General features: G+C 40.4%; 2 protein-coding genes and 1 non-coding gene across 4 annotated transcripts in view; all 3 read right to left on the bottom strand.

Annotated features, from left to right (window-relative positions):
- Window positions 1–753: 753 nt before the first annotated feature.
- gatd1 (glutamine amidotransferase class 1 domain containing 1) overlaps window positions 754–21,103 on the bottom strand; it is a 61,070-nt gene continuing 40,720 nt past the window's right edge. Inside the window, exon 8 of the mRNA XM_065957166.1 lies at window positions 754–764. The gene's annotated coding sequence lies outside the window, so the exon portion shown is untranslated. The remainder of the gene's footprint in view (window positions 765–21,103) is intronic.
- kif23 (kinesin family member 23) lies at window positions 9,374–20,692 on the bottom strand. Of its 2 annotated transcripts, XM_020631274.3 has the most exons (23): window positions 20,573–20,692; window positions 20,224–20,287; window positions 19,949–20,077; window positions 19,189–19,294; window positions 18,858–18,994; window positions 18,646–18,758; window positions 18,391–18,561; window positions 18,178–18,222; window positions 17,154–17,266; window positions 16,744–16,865; window positions 16,559–16,661; window positions 16,395–16,474; window positions 16,124–16,243; window positions 15,852–16,011; window positions 15,067–15,228; window positions 14,784–14,950; window positions 14,104–14,277; window positions 13,735–13,938; window positions 12,221–12,454; window positions 11,150–11,238; window positions 10,976–11,054; window positions 9,960–10,030; window positions 9,374–9,862 (listed from the first exon to the last, which is right to left on the bottom strand). In XM_020631274.3, the coding sequence occupies exons 1-23, from the start codon at window positions 20,584–20,586 to the stop codon at window positions 9,847–9,849; spliced, it is 2,673 nt and encodes an 890-aa protein (XP_020486930.2). In that variant the 5' UTR covers window positions 20,587–20,692; the 3' UTR covers window positions 9,374–9,846. The 2 variants fall into 2 exon arrangements, with proteins under 2 accessions (XP_020486930.2, XP_020486931.2); XM_020631275.3 differs by lacking the exon at window positions 18,178–18,222.
- Window positions 16,986–17,082, bottom strand: LOC114920198 (Z30 small nucleolar RNA). Its single transcript, XR_003808506.1, has one exon. It is a non-coding gene; the product is annotated as a Z30 small nucleolar RNA (small nucleolar RNA).

The raw sequence follows: 21,103 nt of genomic DNA, 5'->3' as shown, positions 1-21,103 counted from the left end.
GTTTATGTAGGACAGCAGGCCCGGGCTTGACTGCACAGACAGGAGAGTGAGAAAAGAAAGCGGGTGAATGAGCATGTTACAATAACATGCTCATGAAAGAAATGTCACTCATGTCAAACACTGAAGCTACTGAAGCAAAAGTAAGCAGGAGTTTGCTTTCCTCCGATTTCTTATTATCTTTATTTTTATTAGTCTAGAAGGCGGATAAGGTTCACCAACGGAGCACACTTACATGTGAATCCTGTTACACACACACACACACACACACGCACACACACACGCACGCACGCACACACACACACACACACACACACACACACACACACACACACACACACACACACACACACACACACACACACAACGCTCTCTTTCTCCTAACGCCAGTCCTTGCTCTGTGTGCTCAGCTAATATTGACTCTCCTGACTAACACTGCCTCTATTGAGTCAAACACAGAGCTGTTTGACTAGAATTAGAACATCATTGAGATAACAGCTGTGGACCTGTCCAGGCCCGAGCTGTGGTGCTAAATGTAAAGCAGAGCAGGAGGAACCAAAGCTCAGGATTGTCATTGAGCGAGCTGAAGGTGCAGAGGTGGAGCTCGCAATCTGGTCCCCCTTACACAAATGTTTTCTCACCCTGCCACTTTTATCACCGATTCACAATAACAGCCACTTGTGAAATGTCTTCTTGTGAAATTACACACGGTGATCTTGTTCCGTGTGGGCAAAGCTGTGTTGATGTGTGTGTGTGGTTTATTCTGTCATTAGGCCCATTGAGTCATCAAGGTTGTAAAACTGGCCTGTCACCGGAGCCTTTGTGTTGCTCTGCAAAACAAAGTGCCTTCAAACTTATTGGCAGCAGGAATAAAAGCTTGTGTTGTTTGCCAAAGCCCATTTATAATGTGCATGCAGGTATCACATTCTTATCTTCAATTACACATTGCAGCAATAATGTTAACAGCTCTGCTCATAACACACACAAAGATCACACAGAAAAGCAAACCTACCACTCACCACTTTTCGGCCTACTCTCTCACTCTCTCTCTCAGATACACATTTTCATAGGCTTATTGTCTCTTTAGGTGTTCCCTATAGTTTCCTTATAGGTAAAGTCTGTAGTATTGAAGTGGTTTATGAGGAAGTTATTTCAAACACAGAAGTGACTTCTCATAATGTGCTGCTAGTTTATCTTTAAGCTAGATCACCTGCCAAGCTTGCCGTTCCCACATGCAGTTTACAAAGATAAATGTGGTAAAAATGACATTTGAATTTCATAAAAAATTGTATAATTTACATTATTGAAAATAAATGTGTCCTCTATTACCCACAGAGAGAAAAAGTCAAAAGTGACAAGTGTTACAGCTTTGGTAAGCTAGCTCGTTGGGATAAAGTTAGCTCCATGAGTTGGTTAGCAACATTGTCTATGTTTATGTTTTAATATTTATGATTAACTAATTGTAAAAGGGTTATACTGAAGATTTTTACAGCTTGCTAATTAGGCTAAAGTAGCTCCATGAGTTGGTGATGATGCTTCGGGTTTACTTGTTAAAGTTAATGGGTGACACATTTTATTTTGAAAATAATTAAGAACTAATTATACACTTGAAGGCTAAACATTGAGGTATCATTGTATTGGAGTGTGAAAATAATGAGTCATTGTATTAGAAGGTTTTCTTGGAAATATTATTTGTAACGTATACCATATTTAGTTCAGTTTTTTTTAAGCTATCATATTATTTTGTTTGTAAGTATGCTAGTTTGTCACCAATTTCACAAAATAAAAAGAAATGATCAAATAACAGCTGATGAGTTGAGCACTATCTCTGTTATAGTAGGTGAGTTCTAATGGAATGCTACTTCCATTTCAATCAGATGGCATCTGCACAGTGGGTTAATTGTAGATGTGGGATCTCTTAACAAACTTATTTTGATTTAACAGGTGAAACCAAAAAAGGTCTGCAGCTTTTTTACAACGCTGTAGCTGCTAAGTTAGTAAAACACTATCTGCTGCTTTGATGAATGTCAATTTGAAATCCATTGCCATGGTCTTCCTATACATCATTAGTCACTGTTTCAAATGGTTACACCTTGTTGAACTGTTTTGCTCAGGAGCAGGCCATGATTGTCAACCACAGAAAAAAGGGAAGAGCTGAATAAAAGGCTGCTGCAGATGGCAGTGCAGCAATATTTTCTGCTTATGTGGTTTCATTTTATCCCTACAGGCCCTGGTGGTATTTTGAAACGCCCTGGGTTATGTATTCACTCGGTCATGTAAGCTAAATGAACCATCCATAATGTAAATGAGAAAGAACGAGAGATTGAGAAAGAGACAGGGATGCAAATGCAGTGGAGCCCCCGGTGCTGGGAGGGAAAAGAAAGAGATGTCAGCATTTTTCCACATTTCACTTTCAAATGAGCCACAGCTGACTGGAGAGTCTAACCCACACGCTGCATATACCAAACAGTGCAATTAACAACCAAAAGATTCAACAGTTTATACATTTAAGAACTCATAGCATCATAAATAAGGTTTGTTCTGTCGTTTAAAAACATACATTTTGATATGTTTCATCCTCGACTTGCATGTACCTGTAAAGTGATGATTCAACGGTGCCTGCTTCATCACATTCAGAGGTGCTGACTCGCTCTTGTGGAATGGCAGGAGTTATGCGCTTTTGTTTGTACTGTGGTTGAACCTCCACCTCCTCTACCTCTTTACCCACTTAGCAAACAAAGTCCCAAATGTGCAATTTTCCCATTTAGGAGATGGAAAGCACTTTTGTAAATAGTCAATAGCTTCAGAGGGACACAGGTCGTGTTTTGAGTGCAAAATAACCGCTGCTGGAAATATTCGCCTGCCTGTTGAAGTCACAACACAAGGTAACCGCACAACAAGATGGCTGCTGTCTGCACTCCATCTCAATTCAATCAGTAATTACCCGGCATATTTGCACTTGGCACTGTGAAACATGATGCAAGTTATTTTGTGTCCCTGATGAGAAATATTTTTTTGGCATTTCGCTGCTTCCAAAGTGTTCCAGCCAATTCAGTATTAGATAAATATTTGAGCTGGCATGAAATGAAGCGTATGTCAGAGGAGCAAAAAGCACTGGCACTATGGATGCGTTTAGCTGCTAAAGGGAAGGGGGGAAAAGACAAGGGAGAGGCCTTGTCTGTTCTACATTAGAGTCCACTCGGTTCCTCTACAAACAGACAGGATGCTAGCCAAACAAGCTTATTCAAGGGGGTTCTGTGTGGACCCTGTTAGCTCAGCAAATCCAGCTCCACAAACATGCTTCAAAGAATCCTGCTATCTCCGCGCAACCTTTGATGTGGGTATTGATCATGCTGCGGTCTGTGAGAAAGAAGGAACTGGTGGAGGTTTAGTATTGTGTTCTGGCTCAGATTGAATAGATAATAGCAAAAACATGCACTCCCATCACCCGAGCTGTGCTTCAGTTATGACAGCTGCACGACTCTTCTCTGGCTCGGAGGTGGATGTGATTAGGAGTAAAAGACAAGGGAGGAACAAATCAGATCATTTTTGCCCTAAGGACAGGTTATTGCGGTAGAGGAGCCAAATCCAAATAAAGTCAAAATAAGAATTGACAGGGAAGAGCACCACAACTCCAGGTCCCAGAAATTAAAGTCTGAGATTTATCCATACAATTGTAAAAGCTTTAATACATTCTCATTTCGAAAGGTCACCTCTAAAAAACAGTTTTTCATACTTCCTAGCTTCGCACTACAGTGGCAAAAAAAAAAAAAAAAGCAAGGCAAACAAAAACAAAGCAGACACTTCCAGAATGACACAGTCACACTGTATGCTATAGAAAGACAAACAAAGTCTGTTCTTCTTAGCGTGGTAAAACAACCACCCACAGCCCTGCTCCTGTCTCACACTGGGGCCATTAGTCACAATGATTTCTCTGCCAGCTGTCCTGGTGTTTGCTTAAGCCAGCCTCACAGGCAGGTTGAGCCTCGTTTGAATTCTCACTCCAGTATATTAGGCATGCGCTGGGTCATTAGCATCCAGTAAGGCAGATGCAGATGTGTTCCTCAGGTAATGGTCAAATGCAAAAATCTGAGCAGCCATTTATCATCGCAATAAACACACCATGAAAAAAGTATGTTCTGTGATTTATTTAAACCCACAGTCACCCAGTTTATGCTTTTCCCAAACAACCGTCCTGCTCATCTTGTCAACAGCCAGGTCTCTAATCTTATTCATGCATAGATGTTGTAATCTCAGCTCATACATGGCCCTGTGAGATAGAACTTATAAAAGAATGAATGGACTTTGCAACTAAGCCATTTAATGAATAAATAACAACTCCTTAATGCACGTGTACTCAGTCATTATATACAAAGTTCAATGTGCTAGGTGCTGGATTAGTAGACTATTTTAAGATAAATAGCTGAAGTGTGCATTGAAAATAGTCTTTTGTGTGGAAGTTTGTGACCGAGCTTTATGCATATGTAAAAATCCTGTGGAACTGTTTCACCCTCTTTCAAATGCCAACTATGATTGTTCACAGATAAGCCGGTTCCAGTGTGAATAATTTGCATGAAAGCATTGGCAGGAGAAATGCTCTCTCTGCAGCAAACAAGGACTCACACATATCATTTTAGCTGCTTATTAAGAGGTGTTTTTAACGCTCATTTATTCTGTGTACTTGCAAGAAACGAAGCTCGAAGATTCATGTAATGTGAGAAAGTTGAGTCAATCTCCAACCACATCCAAATACCATTTAGTCATCGTACATCATCCTGCATTGTGCCATTGTCAGTACAATCATTTCAGGCATCTCCTCTTCTTTCATTTCATCAACAAACTGCTCCAAGCGCTGCTTAAATAATCAGCAAACTGCACGCAAAGCCCGTTTTCTCCATCATGTTAACTCGATGAGATCAAAAAAGCAAGTCGGATTTTTCTGCAAGGGACACATTGTGGTTACAGTTAAAGTGAGTCAACGGAAATCGGTCATGGCATACTGTCACCACAGTAGGGACCCAGCCAGATAAAAGTGCAGCCAAGCCACATATACTGGGCAAGGAGAATACACTCAACTGACAGCTGCGAGCACTTAGTCCGCTGCCAAGAACAAAGGCACAGAGGAAAAACACTATTCGTCCCAATTTGGCTAAAATGAGCCTACAACAATGGCTTCCAATATTTTGAGAAAGAAATCAGTCATGTCTTGATTTGGGTTTGTGAGAGGTCAACGTTCTGGGTGTTTTGTGTAACCACAAAAAAAAAAAGGATGTTATGGGATCAAAATGCACATTGAAAGATCTCACAACAGTTTGACCAATTTTGGGGTAAAAATAAGTAACCGTCAACATGAAGTGAAAGCAGATAAGTGACATATCAGACTAAATACCGAGCAGGAGGGGGAGGGGCAGCAGATTGAATGATGTTTTCTGAACCACTAACTGCGTGCACTTAAGGGTCATAGCAATTCTGATCCAATGCGCTTCTAAACAGCTGGTAAAAAAAAAAAAAACCATCTTAACCATTTTAACCATCTGCTCATCACAGCCGAACCAGCAGGAGAGAGAGCGTGGGAGCGTTTACCTTTTATTAACACTGAACACGGTGCCTCGTGCCTCCACTGTGCCTTTTAGTATGCATTAAGGCAGAGGAGTGTGAGGTGAGCAAGCAGTGAAGAGTAGCTGCAGCACAAAAAAAAATGTCAGATGAGTCCCAAGAGGCTGGGAGAGGGGCTGAATGACAATTGACTTGCTGTCAACACTCATCTGCATTCGCATATCTTTGTGGCCCCGACACATTTAGCTGGCAGACAGCCACGGCCTTGACATACGAAGACGTGGTGTACAGAGCCCACTACTTTGATTCACAAAGCTATGACTCTCATGCAGTATTTACTTGTGTTTCCCACTAATTGACTTTCATTGTCAGGGATTGTTATCCTCGCCACTGAAAGGAAGCAGAAACCCTCCTAATTGCTTCTGGTTTTAAGGACAGCTGTGGTACTTGCCTCAACATGCCCTCCAAATCAGCAACCATTCAGTTGTTATGATACAGCTTTTGACGCAACTGAATCCGCCACCATTCTTCAGATGCTCCTTACAGCCAAGTTTAGAGGGCTTCCGGATAGAGTTACACTTTCATCACACCTATTTAAACTCGTGCCCACTTTTCACAGCCTGAATCAGTACTGTGTGTTAAGCATGTGAGCAGAAACAGGTCATGAACCTTCTGCTCGAGACAAATTTAGCAAAGCTTAATAGCTCATTAAAAGGTGCGACGATCAATGTATTTTCTACAAATGGTAGATCAAGTGACTTTGTTGAATAATTGTGAAATACATCAGATAGTGTCAAAGCTACAGCACTGTGAAAGTTAAAGCACGTATTGGTTTAATTTTCTGCTCTTCAACTTTAATATTTTGGTTCACAGCTGTCCTGGCCATGTTTTAAAACTACATGAACTCTCACAACGATGTTGGTTCTAACATGCACAACTTTCCTATGTATCCGTATCCAGAGCATCTAAAACTGAGACTGCTCGTTAGAACAGACTTATGAATTGTCCTGATTGGTGTGCACATTTTCTAACCTGTTTTTCTATGAGGTCTGCAGAGTGAGTGGAGAGGGGGTCGTTAGGCCAATGAAGAACACCTGGCTCACAGGCTCTGCTGCAGCTAAAGGAGCTGGAGACCCAGAGATCTCTCTCTCTCGTTTCTCAGGATGGACTGCCAGGGAGCACACCAGCTCCTTACTTGCAGCTTGTTTTTGATTGTGAACTAAATTTTGACACGAACAAACTTACATTGTCTCACTCATCCATAAATCCATCTCATCCTTACATGCCCTACATCACTGACCTTATAGATTTGCATAGTTTGCTGGCCTTGTTGTGAGTGAGTATTGATAAAATAAAACACTTAAAGTGGGGAAGTTTGTTTACTCTTTTTTTTTTCTCTCGTTACAAATAGGAGCTCGTCCGGGATCACAACAGGTTTGCTCAACCGTCTGCCTTGAGTAAGTAAACACATCTCTGTAATGTTTTCCTGGACGTTAATGATAATTGTTTGGATAGAAGTCACCCTGTTTAAATGTGTATTCTACTCTTGTGTTTCCATTGTATGGCAATAGCTATGGAGGCCAAAAGTCGGGTAGTGTGATATATTAATGAAAAACAGAGAATAAGGAGGTTCAACAAACACTGAAAGAGTTTAAGATTTTGAAAAATACCACTTGTAGTCAGAAATGAATCTTAAAACAAAAATAAACGGTGCAGACGTTTATACGGTATGTCTGCACACATGTTCAAATAGTATAGCCTGAATTGGTAATGTTGGGCGTGTCCCCTTTAGTCTTTTTTTCCCGATATTTCTCTCGGTTCTCAAAGAGAAAAATGGCAGCCGTTTCAAAATAAAATTTAAAAAAAAATCTGAAAACATCCAGTTGAAGATGAATTCTTGTATGTATAAAGCGAAGCAAGCATTAAGCTTCAAGAGAGACATTCCCTCAGGATTAATAATACTTGGACTATAAAACCTATATTGATTCATGTCTGCTTGATGTGTTCAAATGATTCTGTTTACCAAAAATGTTGCCAAATTACCCTAAAAGCTAGTTTTAGCTTGTTTAGAGCCACTGAATTATGAACTGGCCTCATCAGCATTATAGATGTATATGAAAATAATTTCATGCTGCATGTGCCAAAAAGCAGCTTAAACCTCTTTATCAGAGCCATTCAAGCAAAGAGTCAATTCAACGTCGCAATTAGGCTCGCTCTTTTCAAATCTAAGATGGTCTAATTGACTGTGAGTATTCATGTAGAACATCTAAATTCCCTCCAGGAAAGTTTAATAACATTGATAAGCAAAATGAGACACTGAAATGCAGGATGATGTCAGCTTTCCATAGACTTGTATTTCAAGTGCCTTCTTTAAGACTTGGGTTTTAAGCTTTGCTCGCCTTTGACTGCAGATTTCATTCATTTTCTTCAAGTGTCTCTTTCTGAAGCTGGCACTGCTGATCAGCGGCTTTTACAGGACTTTGATAATAACATCTTTATAATGCTCACGCCTCATGCCTGTGGAGGGCCTGCGGTGCAAAGCTGGAGATAATAGCATGCTGCAGCACATCAAACAGAGCCTGGTCAAAAAGCAAAGCACTCCATATCTCATAGGAGTGAATTTAATGGCCACTGGTTGCTCCTGCCTCTTGACCCTCTCCAAGAGCCTCCATGTTAGTCACTCTCCAGTGCTTTCCAATTGAAACACAGCCAGACTGGTTTGGATTAGATTTCAACTGTCTACTTGATGCCTGGATGAGTGAACCACGAGCTGCTGGTCATTACACTGCTGATGCTCTGTTGAAGTTTAGGAGATTGTGATACTAGACACACATCTCTTGCTGTAGCTTCGAGGAGAGGTTTCACACCCTAATGCTGTCTGCTTAAAGAGGTTTGAAATGTACCTTCATCGATAATTCACAAGTGACTTTATATTAAAGCTAAAGCGCACAGGTTGAATGTTACTATAACTGTAGGTGTATTTTCTACCATTTCTAGGAACAACTTCAGAGTAATGGTACTTTGAACTTTGGTACTACATTAATTAGACCGCTTTAGTTACTTTAAATATCAGTTTCAACAAACATCTGTAAATAGAATGTGATAGTCGAACAGGTTACAACAAACCATCTGACTAAGAAAACAAAACATTCAACAGTGAAGACCGGGCATCACTCAACAATTTTTTTTGTGCCTGGAAACCCAGCCGACTCAAGTGGAAGGCAGCCAACCAGACTAATTTAATATGGATTTATATACAAGGTGTCTTGTTTAACATAATGAATATCTAATCAAGCGTGAGCTCAGAAAAGCAATTTCTTCAAAGTAATTGAAAGCAGACTTTGTTTATATGACGGAGAGTATTAGTACACTCTTGGCACAGAATGGCCCAGAGCTCTAACTCGCTGTGTGAAATCTTTTTTTTTTTTTTTAAATCTTGGCATTCTTTTCTTTTAAGCTTGTCAACTGCTCTGCTGACAGCAAACAATTGTTAATCAATTATTTCTGAAGCTGCACATAATTTCTAATGCAACCACAAAGGAGCTGGAACTTACTGGTACTTGTGACAACTTTGTGTTACGTTAGTGATTCTTTGAGATTTTGTTGTCATGTGACATGCTTACAGAGTCATGCACATTGATGATTACCTCCTCAACTGAGTCAGGAAGCCTTTGCCCCTGAAGTGATCCTGCAGTGCAATTTAAAAGATTTTTAATGCCTGTCCTTTGCTGCCATCTAGTGTTCCTCTTTAGCCTGACAAAAGTTGCTCAGGTGATTATCTTAGGCTTATCATAGCCTAGTGTATACAAAAAACAAACTATTGCTGCAAAAGTGTTTTATTCTTTAGTGTACAGTAAAGACAGGAGAGATCGCAACATACAGTGGTAGAAAAAAAGGCATTTAAACTCTTCTCGATGCTCTTTACTTCACCAATAAAGATGCAGCAGACTTATTCAACACTTCAGAAGGTCTCGTGCCAAGTAATGGCTGTGACTACATTTCACACAAATGTGCAAGCAGACTCTTTTCAGCAGCAGATCCACAGTAAATACAAACTTCCTGCCACCTTTATCTGAAACAAATAACACTTGTTTTTTTTTCTACTGTTTCAAATACAAACATAAAATATACTTTACAAAAAGCTTTGGTGACACATGTAGAAACATGTTTGCATATAAAAAAGCATGGAAAATGTTTAAATATCACAACTAGAGCTATATATATATATTTATAAAAAAATCAGATTATTGCACAACAGCCAGGTGAGGGCAGAGGAAGTGATCACAGCTGCTTTCAGGGTTTTCTGCGCCTGTAAAACGAAGAACAGAGTTGATTAAAGGACTGTCTGTGTGTACTGCAGAGTTGATGCTGTTTCAGATGTGATGTGTACGAAAAGATGAGTTTACTTGGTAATCCCATGATGCTCATAGCCAGGACCCATCTTTGATCCAGCCCTCATCTCCATGGCCACAGAACACTGCAAACAGACAAAAATGTATGTTGATACAGCTATATTAAAAGAATGATGGTGCCCACAAGAGAAACAAGGTTTTCTCCCTGAATGACGAACAAATAACAATTATTGACCATTCTATTACGCTCCTACTTGCAGTCTCTCACCTGTCTGCCTCACTGCCTTGTTGAAAGATATTTGTGGTTGCATAGAGTTTTATCATGTTTCATTTCCGTTAGTTATCAGTATCAATCTATAATATTTCCTTCAAAGGGCCACATCTCACATCAGGGTTAACTTTTTTTATTAAGAGCTCACACGCAAGGGTTTTATCATTTGAGTCTCTCACTGTAACCAAAGAATATTAGCAGGAATTTAATTAAATATTTGATCATACAGTGCTCCCCCAGTGGTAATGACAGAGAGCACATATCAGCAGCACTGACACACCAATCCGCTCTTAGGCCAAGAGAAGCAAGGAGTGGAGCTTTGTTTATACTCCAGTGTCAAAGCTTGCTCATCTCCTCTGATGGGCAGCTCACATCCACACTGCTGACATGTGAGCTTGTGTGCATGGCATGAAAGGGCTTGTGTGTCTGATCGGATCAGAATCGGCTATACTTGTGAGGACCGATCGGTCACAGCCGGCTGAGAATCATCTGATTCCAGTCACATGCCAGTCGAAAATCGCACCTTTAGTTTCAACAGTCTGAAAAATATCTTATTTTTTGACAGAATTTTAGGCATGAATGAAAACATTTTTTCAGCCTTTTTATACATTAGATTAAGTCTAAATGTACACATCCAGGATGTATTAGTTAAAGGAGACTGCTGTGTGTGTTTGACATGCCACCTAGCTCACATGAAAAGTCAAGTTTGTTCAATGTTCTGTCTTTTTTTTCTTCTTCCTAAACCAAGACACACTTGGAAAGTTAGTTGATTACAAATGAATGGAAATAATTATCTTACCCTTGTCTCTGTGTCAGTCCAAGCTCCATCTGTTGAGGCTCCGTTTGCAGGTTTGCCCTCTGAGGATTTTCTTTTGCGGCTTCAGACACAAAATGGAATGAAGTTAGGAAATAAAAGGTTCAAACATTATAACAACAGAGTAATGAGCAGGTAAAAACTGTCTGTAGCAGGTACCCAGGGACTGTTGTGAGCTGCTGCTTCAGCGTCTCAATGTCGGTGAACTGGACAGACTGCCCTCCTCCTCTGGTTTTAATCACTTCACCCTGAGAGAGGAAAAAAGTATGAGCAAATTACCAACATTATCTGGTTCCAGTTCAGCAATTCTTTAGAGTTCCAACGACAAAATAACCAGAACTAGAACAGAAGGGGCATGAAACCCTTCAAAGACCTGGTTTGGTAACACTGCCAAAATCTGTTGTAGATATTCACAGAACACAGACGTTGTGCACTGACATATCTGCTCTCCTAATATGACAAAATGCAAAACACTTTCAGAAATGTGATCTCAAAGTCAATCCCAGTCCTGTTAAATGTCAGGTTGGGCATGCATCACTAATCCATACTGAGAACTTTCTGAAGCCTTTTAAAGAGATGTTAAAATGACTTTGCCAGACGCCATACTGTGTAATTGAACTACAACCCTAGCATCCGTGGAGATGAAAAAAACCTGTCAGACTTTCTGATTATCTGACGGCACTCCCCTGTGGTATGTGGAATATTTTGGTTTGTCATGGACATCACAACTTCTTCAGTTAAATCATTCCTTTTTTTTTATTGAATATTATATATGCTCCTTTTCACATTTTTCATCAGGGAAACTTACACCAGTCTCATTGTTGACTGAGACACAGGATTTTTAAAATGCTGTCTGCAGCCAAAGTGCATCACAAGATTTAGCATCTCAGTACTGAAGACTGATGCCCTAAAACAATCTGCATGGCACTGCTTTTAAATGAGAGATTAAACCTGTTCTTAGGAAGTCTTAACAAACGTCGACACAGGAGCAAGGCAATGTACATGCTGGCTTGTGTGTTTAAATGTCTCTGATATTGCTATTCAGATTGTTGTTACAGAAACAAATGGACATACGCATAACGAATGTGAAATACAAAAAAAACAAGAAGCCACCCCAGAAGAAAAAAAAAACAGTGAAGTAAGATCAATCTGATTCTAACAGCATTTGCTATTGGATTTTTGTCCATCACATTAAAAATGTGTAAAGTACCCTCTTGCATTATTCATTACCTTAATAAGTTTTGTCTCGATCTCTCCATCAGAGGCGACTTGCTGGTGCGTTAACACATATCTGTCACACTTGGACAGGGCCTTCTCACTGGGTGTAGACACCTGGATAGAATTAGGGATGACAGGCTGCAACATTGTACCCAAGTCCAGGCTGGAGGAGGGCTTGTGGTCCACCCACTTCTCCCCACCAGCAGAACGGGAGCGGCGGTGCAGCGGCCGCACCGGGGTCGTTGTCTACAAGGCAGGGGGAAAAAAATGTGTCAGTATCTGAAGTAATTCTCGAACCCTTTTCATTACAAAGATATCCGACTTGCATCTGGTTTACGGCTCGGAATATTTTCTGCCCCTGTAATCAAAAATAATTAAATCGGCCCCATACTTAAAGACTAATGAGACACTTTGTATTCAACTATATCGTGCTGCTGCCTTGCGCTAACTCACTAACCCTGTAGGATCTCTCAGTTATGTCTAGATCATATGTTGGGGATTTGGCCTCTTGGTCCTCTCTACTCAAAAACACGGCTCTCCTCCTGGCCCGGCTGGCTGAGGGGCCTGCTGGAGACTGGGTTTTCATGGGAGTAGTGGGAGATTGATAACCCTGCCTGCTGCCCTGAGTCGATCGCTGCTCCCATGCAGAGACGCAGCTAGCAACAGAGGAAGAGCTACTGATGTTGCTGTGGACGGAGTTTATCTCAACCTCCTCAACTGTAGTGGCACTGACTGGCCCTGGCGCTGGGCTGACATGAGGACAATCAACAGGACACTGGGGAGCAGAGTAGAAAGACTGCATGCATGCAAGGTTAGAAACAGTGTAGTTAGTAGAAAAAAATGATAAGAATTAAATGTAACTGTTACTGCTGATGGACAATTCAGTCTAATCAAAGTACAGGCTTAAAACAAAGTATCTTTGTGAAGATTATACTCCTTGTCATGGTTATGAATTAGGGGTGTTATTTTTTTAAAAGCTCCAACTAATTTATCAACAGAAAAAAAATAACATTTCATGGAAAATAAAACGGATGTACTAATGTGGTTTGGGAAATAGCTCAAGTAAAAAGGCCCAAACTTTGATTGTTCTGGTGTCTAAACTAGTCAATCATTCACTGCTTTGAGCTTCTTAATAAAACGATTTTCTGATGAAAATTGAGAATTAATATATATATACACATGTTTATTCAAACAAACTTTTTACAGCCGTTGTAAGTTGTAGCTCTGTTCCAATGCAACTTCAAATAGACAAACTAACAAGCTCAGAGAGAACCCAAGTAACACTGACTCACATTCTCATTAAATTGTGCAGTCGTAAACAGCTACAGAACTGATTCACCATCTTACATTTTACTGTGGAGTGATTGGTGATGTTAGTCAGGAGAGGGTTAATTGTTTGAAGAAGAGAAAAGCAAGTGTTAACTTAAAAGTGACAGAATTTTGTTGGACTGAAATGTCAGTGAAGGAAGAGATGAATTAAACAGCAGCAGAGCAGAGTGTAGTTAAAAAATTAAAAAAAAACCTACAGGGATAGGAGAGGGCGAGGCTGATCTCTTGGCGGGGAGGCGTTCCTCTCTGGAAGGCCTTTTAGGTTGTGTCTGACGCGGCGGAGGGTCGGGACGACCTGAAGGTTTGCTCTCTGTCACGATGGCCTTTAGCTGCTTCAGCTTCTCATCTTTCACCCACAGCTTGTTCTGCATCTCCAGCTGCATCGCGTTAACACGTCGGTCCTGCACAACCAGAAGCACAATTTTTAAGTGAAACATTACTCTGTGTGGATTGATCGCCGAGGCCTGATGAAAATAGAAAATTACCCAAGGTATGTAAACCGTCTGTTGAAGTACACGGAAGGCTTCCTCATTTGCCTACATTTGTGTTCTAAAGGAATTACTCACACATTCTTTCTCCCACTTGTGCTGGGTGTCTGTGACCACGCCATGCATTCGCTGCTCCATGCGTCTCTTCTCTGACTGTTCTCTCTGCAGCCTCTGTTCCCTGGTTCCCAGCTCATGCTGCAGCGAACGTTTGTCGTCCTCGTAGATTTTAGTCGTTTTCTGCAGTATGTCAATCTGGAAAAGAGACCCGTGGGACATTCAAGACACTGAGATACATAGCTACCAATCTCAGAACTCATCCAATATGATGATCTGATGATGAGACAGCTTTCTGGGAGAAATGGAAAACTTCTCTGGTGTTCCCAGCAGTTGGCAATAAAAGAAACTGTTAAGACTTCCCCTTCAGGGCATTGCCGCTGCATACAGTCCAACTAGTAGGTGGAATCCAGAGACAATATGAAGTGGACTGTTAGCTTAACTTGTATGCAAATATCTGTCAATAGACATTAATTAAGCTAAATAGTAATTATGTCTGCTGATTGGTTCTTGCAACTGACTGTTTTCCTGCATTTAACATTTAATGTGTGATGGAAGGTTGTGGAGATTATACTCAAACTACTAAGAGAAACTTTGAACGCTCTTAACACCAAACTATAGTGTTACTCAGAATAGCTACACAGAAATAGTGAATAGAGATTAAATATCTAGAACAAGCAGTTTCCAGCAGATATTTCTCTCACCTTGTGTTCTTGCATCTTGGTTTTCTTCTCCAAACGTTCAATCTCTGCCTTGTTGAGTTGGATGGCTTTGTCCTTCTCAGTCAGCTTCCCATTTTGTTCATGGATAAAATTATCCTTGGAAATGATGCTGTTGTCCAGTTCCTGAAGCATGGACTTCATCCTATTGGCTAAAACAACATGAAAGTGGAGAATATGTGAGCCAGAGTAAGGAATCCAACTCTTCTACTTAATGACTCCCTCAGGAGTCAGCAAGTCAGGGTTTAGCTTTATAGTAAGTGGGCACCTGCTTGGTTGTATTCATCGATCATCATCTGCCTGATCCTGTATCTGTTCTGCAGAGCTTCGATCAGTCTGGGCAGGGTGATGTCATCATGAGGGTCGGTCAGCTCACAAGATGGAAGAGGTGGGAGGCTGTGAACCATGTGGCTGAGAACAGTGGGCAAATCTAATTTAAAAAAACAACAACACAGAGTTAGAGTCACGCAGTGAGACCCCACAGCATCTGTGTGCGCTGCATTCTTCCTGCACCGTGGCTTTGCTCCATGTAACAACAATGCAAAAGTCATGGCAGCGTAGGGCACAGACATGACATGCTCGAGTTATAAGTTGATCTGCTCTTTCCAGCTTGACGCTTGTTGGAAGCGCCTCCGACGAGAAAGAAAAAAAATCCCTAAGCATATTTCTAGCGGAGCAGAGTGGAGTGTAATGTCTGGCAAGCACCTGAGGCGGATGCATGCAGTGGAAAAAAGCTTTGACTAGAGATGACTCCATGAACTCCAGAGAGAACACAGTGCACACAGAGGCTATGGGGTCTGTCAGTCAGACTTTTTATTCTGCATAGAAGTTTACAACAATATCCCATGCAAGTAAAATGACAGTATTGTTATCATTAATAATAATGTTCATTAAGTAATGTTAATCGAAGGTCTTGTGTTATTTGCATCTTTACGTTTTGAATGTGACAACACCTTTAAATCTGAATAATCAGATGTAACTTGTACAATATTGATTTCTGTTTAGTCTTTTTTTTTTTTTTGGCAGAATTTGCTCACACAATGCACAACTCACCCCTGTCAGATGGACCACCACGCTCCTCCAGCTTGCGGGACAATTCCTCTTTAAAGGCCTGGTTTCTATGGCGACGGCCCGGCGTGAAGCCACAGATGGGCCTGTCCACTGGCCGAGCCACCTCCACCTCTTGAGTCATCTCCGCGAACCGCATCACCAGCTAGACAAACAGAGAACGACATGTTAGTGAGACGCAAAATAAGTAAATAAATCGGCTTACACATTCGCTCAAATAAAGTAACGCAGATAGGAGACGTGCTGCATGGACTCACTAAAGTTTCCTCGTAGTCGTCAGCCTTGGGATTGACACACACAACCATTCGGACTTTTCCCTCTCCGTCAAAGTAATTCTTGAACAGATGTGTTACTTTGGAGTCTCTGTAGGGAACCATCTAAAAGAGAAAAGATACATTACACATATCAAAGGTTAATAAAGTGTTTTATACTGTACTCATATCATACCTTCAAGATTAATCAAAAAGTCTTTAAATTACAGGATGTATTTTACAGGAATAAAGTCTGCTTAAGTCTCGTTATTCGTACCCGGTTTGTTCCGCACATCTGGTTCTCTCGAAGTATCTCAATGCATGTCCTCAGATTCAGCAAAGACTGATTAATGTTCCCTGGGAGGTGAGAAAGGTGTTTAATCTCAAACGTACATCAGCTACATATCAAATTAAAATGTGAATATTTTTTCGGTTCCTAACCTGCTTCACGTATGCGGGTTCCTTCCGCCCCTGTCCTTCCTGTGCGCTCACTTCCTGCCAAGTCCACCAGGCACAGCTGGCTAACAGTCACCTGGTTTTTATCCTGACAAAAAAGACCAGACAATATTAAAACTGGTGCTTCAAAAATAATCAGAGTGAGTCATATATGGTTATTTACAACAGACCTGGAGAATGTTGTCGCCATCCGCATCAAGAGGAGCCTGAGCCAGTTTAATGATGAGCACACTGTGGGAGCGGCTGGATTCCCGGTTCAGACAGGTGTTTGCGACCTTCCTCTTTTTCTGACCTGAAACAAGTCCAGGTCAATGTTTAGCAGAGCATTTTCGCATGCAAAAATCAAATAACACACATTATTTGGAGCACAACAAAGAGAAAAAAAATGGAACTAAAACATCTCTTGCAAGATCTGCTCAGAGAGAAGATTAACATTGTTCATTTCCTGGTCAGAGCAAACCTGGAGGTCAGCAATACCAGGTCAGTCACATCTACCATCATCACTGCAGTGTTTTTTTTGTTTATTTTTTACTTTTGTTCTATCAATTCTTTGATTTTAAATGTAGATCTGACAACTTACCTCTCCAGAATACTTGAAAAGCCTCCTCAGCAGACTTGACCTCCACCTCCATACAACCAGCCACATACATGTTGTGGGTCTGATCCTCTCTGAGGATTTTAGATTGAGGAGGTCTACATCGAGAGAATGACAGCGTTAGTTACTGAAGATTTGGGAGAATATCTTTCATGCAACACATAGTGATTACCAAAGACGAGGATGAGGATATTAAAGTTGCTTGATTCCAGCCATGACATTTTTTTTAAGTAACAATGACGTAGTACAAAACAAAGCGACAGCAGGTGTGGGGGGCATTCAGGAGCTTTGCCTTGATTAGGACAACTAGCAGCAGCGAGGGGGTGTAAAGATTTGTAGACTAAAAGGACATTCATCAACACTGGAGACATGACGGAGTGAAGCCTGAGATCAGCAGCTCTGGCTCTGAGCTCTCTGCTACAGCTGGGTAACAAACGTGTATGTTGTCTGAGCACTGATTCGATGTATCTAGAGTAGAGAGATTACTAGACTTTGGAAAAAGATAATTGCCAATTTAACTATTTCATTCATGCAAACTTCTTGTACTACTGATTGCTTTTTGACAGTTGAGAGACTTTGCTTTAGAATGACAACTAATTATTATTTTATAACACCTTTTGACATTATTTTGTGGATACAATTTATTATTTTATTCATGAAATGTAAAAATTATATTTTTTTATATTAAGCATATTTCCAAATTGCTTGTGTCAATGATATGTTCAGTATACTATCAAGAGAAAAACCACAATGGACATGGGAATTTAGCTCCCGCCCTCGTTTCGGTGTCTAATGTTTATGCCTCTTATTGAAATAGGCATAAACATTTTATAACAAGATAACAAGCATTTCAGTTTGTGTGAAAATGCTGGTTTTAGACTTTTTTTTTTTTTTAAACCACAAGTTTCCATAAGAATTGTGTTGAATTTGAAAATGTCTCCAGCATTGAATATGTTGAAGAGGAAAACGAGTCTGATGTCTGGTGTTTGAGTATTCACTGTCCACATACATGAACTCAGTGTTCGGGCGCACTGGTGTGCCTCCACCATTCCACCTAGTAAAAACAAAAGACATTAACTTTGTCTTTCACCTACTCTGACCAAAGGAAAAACACGCCTCTATAATCCAATACACTTTAAATATAATAGTAATATGACTATTCACAACAGAAATGTCTTTTAAATGTACATTTAAATGAATTGGGTTCTTTTCATGAACTCACTTTGGTTTGATTGCATCTTCCTGGGTTTCTTCCAGAAGATCATAGATGTAGTTGTTGTAGATTTCTATGTAGGATACAAAGACACTGTAACTGCTGTCTTCATCGACCCCATCTCCTTCAAAAGCCTCCTCAGGCTTTATCATGTCAGCAATTTCAGGATCCAGCTTTTGTCTGAAATGAAAAGAGCAACATGTCACACATGTTTACGTAACAATACTCCCTTGGCAGAACATATTTCACAGGACTTCGGCTTACCTGGAAGATGTAGGTTTTGAAACAGGCAAGTTATTTTCCCGCCTTTGGCGCTCCAACAAAGCATCCACTTCATTCTGAATCTCCAAACCATTTTTGTCATCGGTTTTGAAGACCTGGAAAAGAGGGTTACAATTAGTTGAAAGGTATTCCTTTTACAATGTATAACAAAATAATGGCATTACAAGAGATTTATTGAATGTTTAATATCTTACATATCTCTTGGCCTGGTAGGGTCCTATACTCTTGAAGATCATGTCGAGTGAACGAGGAAGAAGTCCACCTTGGCCTGGTGAGCCAGTCATTGTGAATGTCTTCCCGCTTCCTGTGACTCCATAAGTGAAAAGCAGCCCTGCAACCAGAAAGTAGAGACTGAACAGCATTGAACAAACTCAGAGCAAACCAGCTATTGGTTTGTGATTTGTTAAAATTAAGAAAAATTCAGAAGTCAAAAACACAGATCTACTAGACCAGATAGATCACACAGTTGGCTTTAGCGTTAAAGTAACATTCTTTGTCATTGTGGAGTTGTTCCTGAGGTCTTACCATTTTTTCCACGGATGAGGTCGTCGACGAGAGGTTTGGCCACATGCTCAAACAGCTCGATCTGAGACACTGAAACTCCAAAGACTTTTTTAAAGGAGTACTGCATCTGAGAAGAGGAGATTAAATAGAATATGTAAATAGAAATATTACAGTAAATGAAAGCTGATATTGTAGGTTTTACTTATTGTTAAAAAAAAGAACTCAAATAGACGTACCATCAATGCGCTCTCTTGTTCTCATACTTCTTTACCATTATTCAACCCACCCCAAAAAAAACTTTTAACCCAAAAAGGGTCTGTTACAGGTTTCCAGGTTAGAAATGGCTAAAGGCTCCAGAGAGAGGGGTCGCAGAGAGTCATTTATAAACAAATTCAACTGGCTCTTTCAGTGCAAGCTCTTTTTCTGTGAAGTAGATAATCTATCCTTCCCAAAAAACCATTTGGGCCTGTAGTGTTTACAAAACTGTTAAACTAAGAGCAACGGCGCATTTGTTTACTACGGGTTAAAAAAAAAAAAACATGCAGTACGCTATTTACAGCAGCAGAACTGGTAGTGGTATTTAGTTAACTTTAATTTCAAGAATCATCTGGTACGTTAGACAACATACAAGATGATACTTGAAATTAACTGTTTTGTACAACAGTGACACACTAAGGAAGATGATCATTGGGTAAATGATGTGCTGGGTTTAGTTGATAAAAACCTTTGATGACAAATTGCAAAAGTGCAAAAACTACTCGATTTCCACTGGATGCCTTACCTCTTTGTACTCTCCATTTCGGTTTGTTTTGAAGCCTTCAGGTGCATGCAGCTGGATGGTGGAGCTGCTGATCACCTCAATGCAACACTCGTTATCCTCCACACCCAGGGGTCGCACTCTGCAGTACACCTGAGGGGTCACATTTGATCATTGAAACATGCAATATAAAATGTCTTAATAAGCTACAATAAAATCTACCTGTTCGCATATATCATCATAAAAGTAGCTTCTTCTTTTTTGTATGTTAAATTCCTTCTCAACTCAAAGACACTTACACCAACAGGGTCTTTCTGGTTGCTGGAGGGCTTTTTGGGGGGTCTGCGGGGGGTTTTACCCTTCCTGAAAAAAGATTAAGTTCACAGTTCATGAGCACAGTAGCTACATTGTTAGAAATAGCCTCAACAGTGAGAGCTGATCAACTGAAAAAGCCACAGACTAGACGGGTTCTTACTTAGCCCCCCGGCTACAGTTTAAGCTAATGAGTCCTTCCTTGTTTGGATTCCGTCGACAAATCTATAACTTAAACCGTAACACGGTATTACACGGTTTTAGCAAAACAGGTACGGGCAATGTAGGCGACCTAAAATCACATCAAAATAATGTAGTAATAATAATAATACTTACGCTTGTCGTATCATTGTTACTAGCTGTTTCCTTTAGTTGCGCCGTTCCTGTTCCTAAAAATTTGAACTTCCCTCCGCATCGAATCAGGGGACGCTGTTCAAAAGGGGCCGGCAACAGCCAATCAGATCTCACAACAAACGATCACGTGTTTCCGCCGTCATTTCCGAGTCTCCACGGAAACAACCAAAAAATGCGAAAACTGTTCACGGTCATATCATCAAACAAATACACGCGAACAGCAGCAGCACAAATTAAAATGTCCTTGGACACAATACAAACAATAATAATAAACAAAACAGCAACTCAGAGCCTTGCTACCGTATTGTATAGTATGTATGGTACAGTATGGTTGCGTTCACTAAATAACGGGGGTTTAATTAATAATTTAAATGATTAAAATGTAACCACCATTAGGCTTTATTTTTTTCCCATACACTGTATTAATTTGTTTTCCTAAATTAAATCACACTCAATTTAAAGTTGGCCTAACGTCAGTTTGTAGTCCTATATAAACACCAAACATGGCGTCCT

The sequence above is a fragment of the Labrus bergylta genome, chromosome 7 (genome assembly GCF_963930695.1).
Source record: "Labrus bergylta chromosome 7, fLabBer1.1, whole genome shotgun sequence".
NCBI lineage: Eukaryota > Metazoa > Chordata > Actinopteri > Labriformes > Labridae > Labrus > Labrus bergylta.
This window is presented reverse-complemented; position numbering and strand designations above follow the sequence as displayed.

What these genes read in the sequence shown, in the direction of transcription:
- kif23 (XM_020631274.3), bottom strand. An exon ending in CCTACCAGGCCAAGAGATAT is followed by an intron (nt 18,759 to 18,857) that starts GTAAGATATTAA and finishes CCTCTTTTCCAG; the next exon opens with GTCTTCAAAACCGATGACAA. An exon ending in CCTCGCCCTCTCCTATCCCT is followed by an intron (nt 12,455 to 13,734) that starts GTAGGTTTTTTT and finishes CCTGCCTTGTAG; the next exon opens with ACAACGACCCCGGTGCGGCC.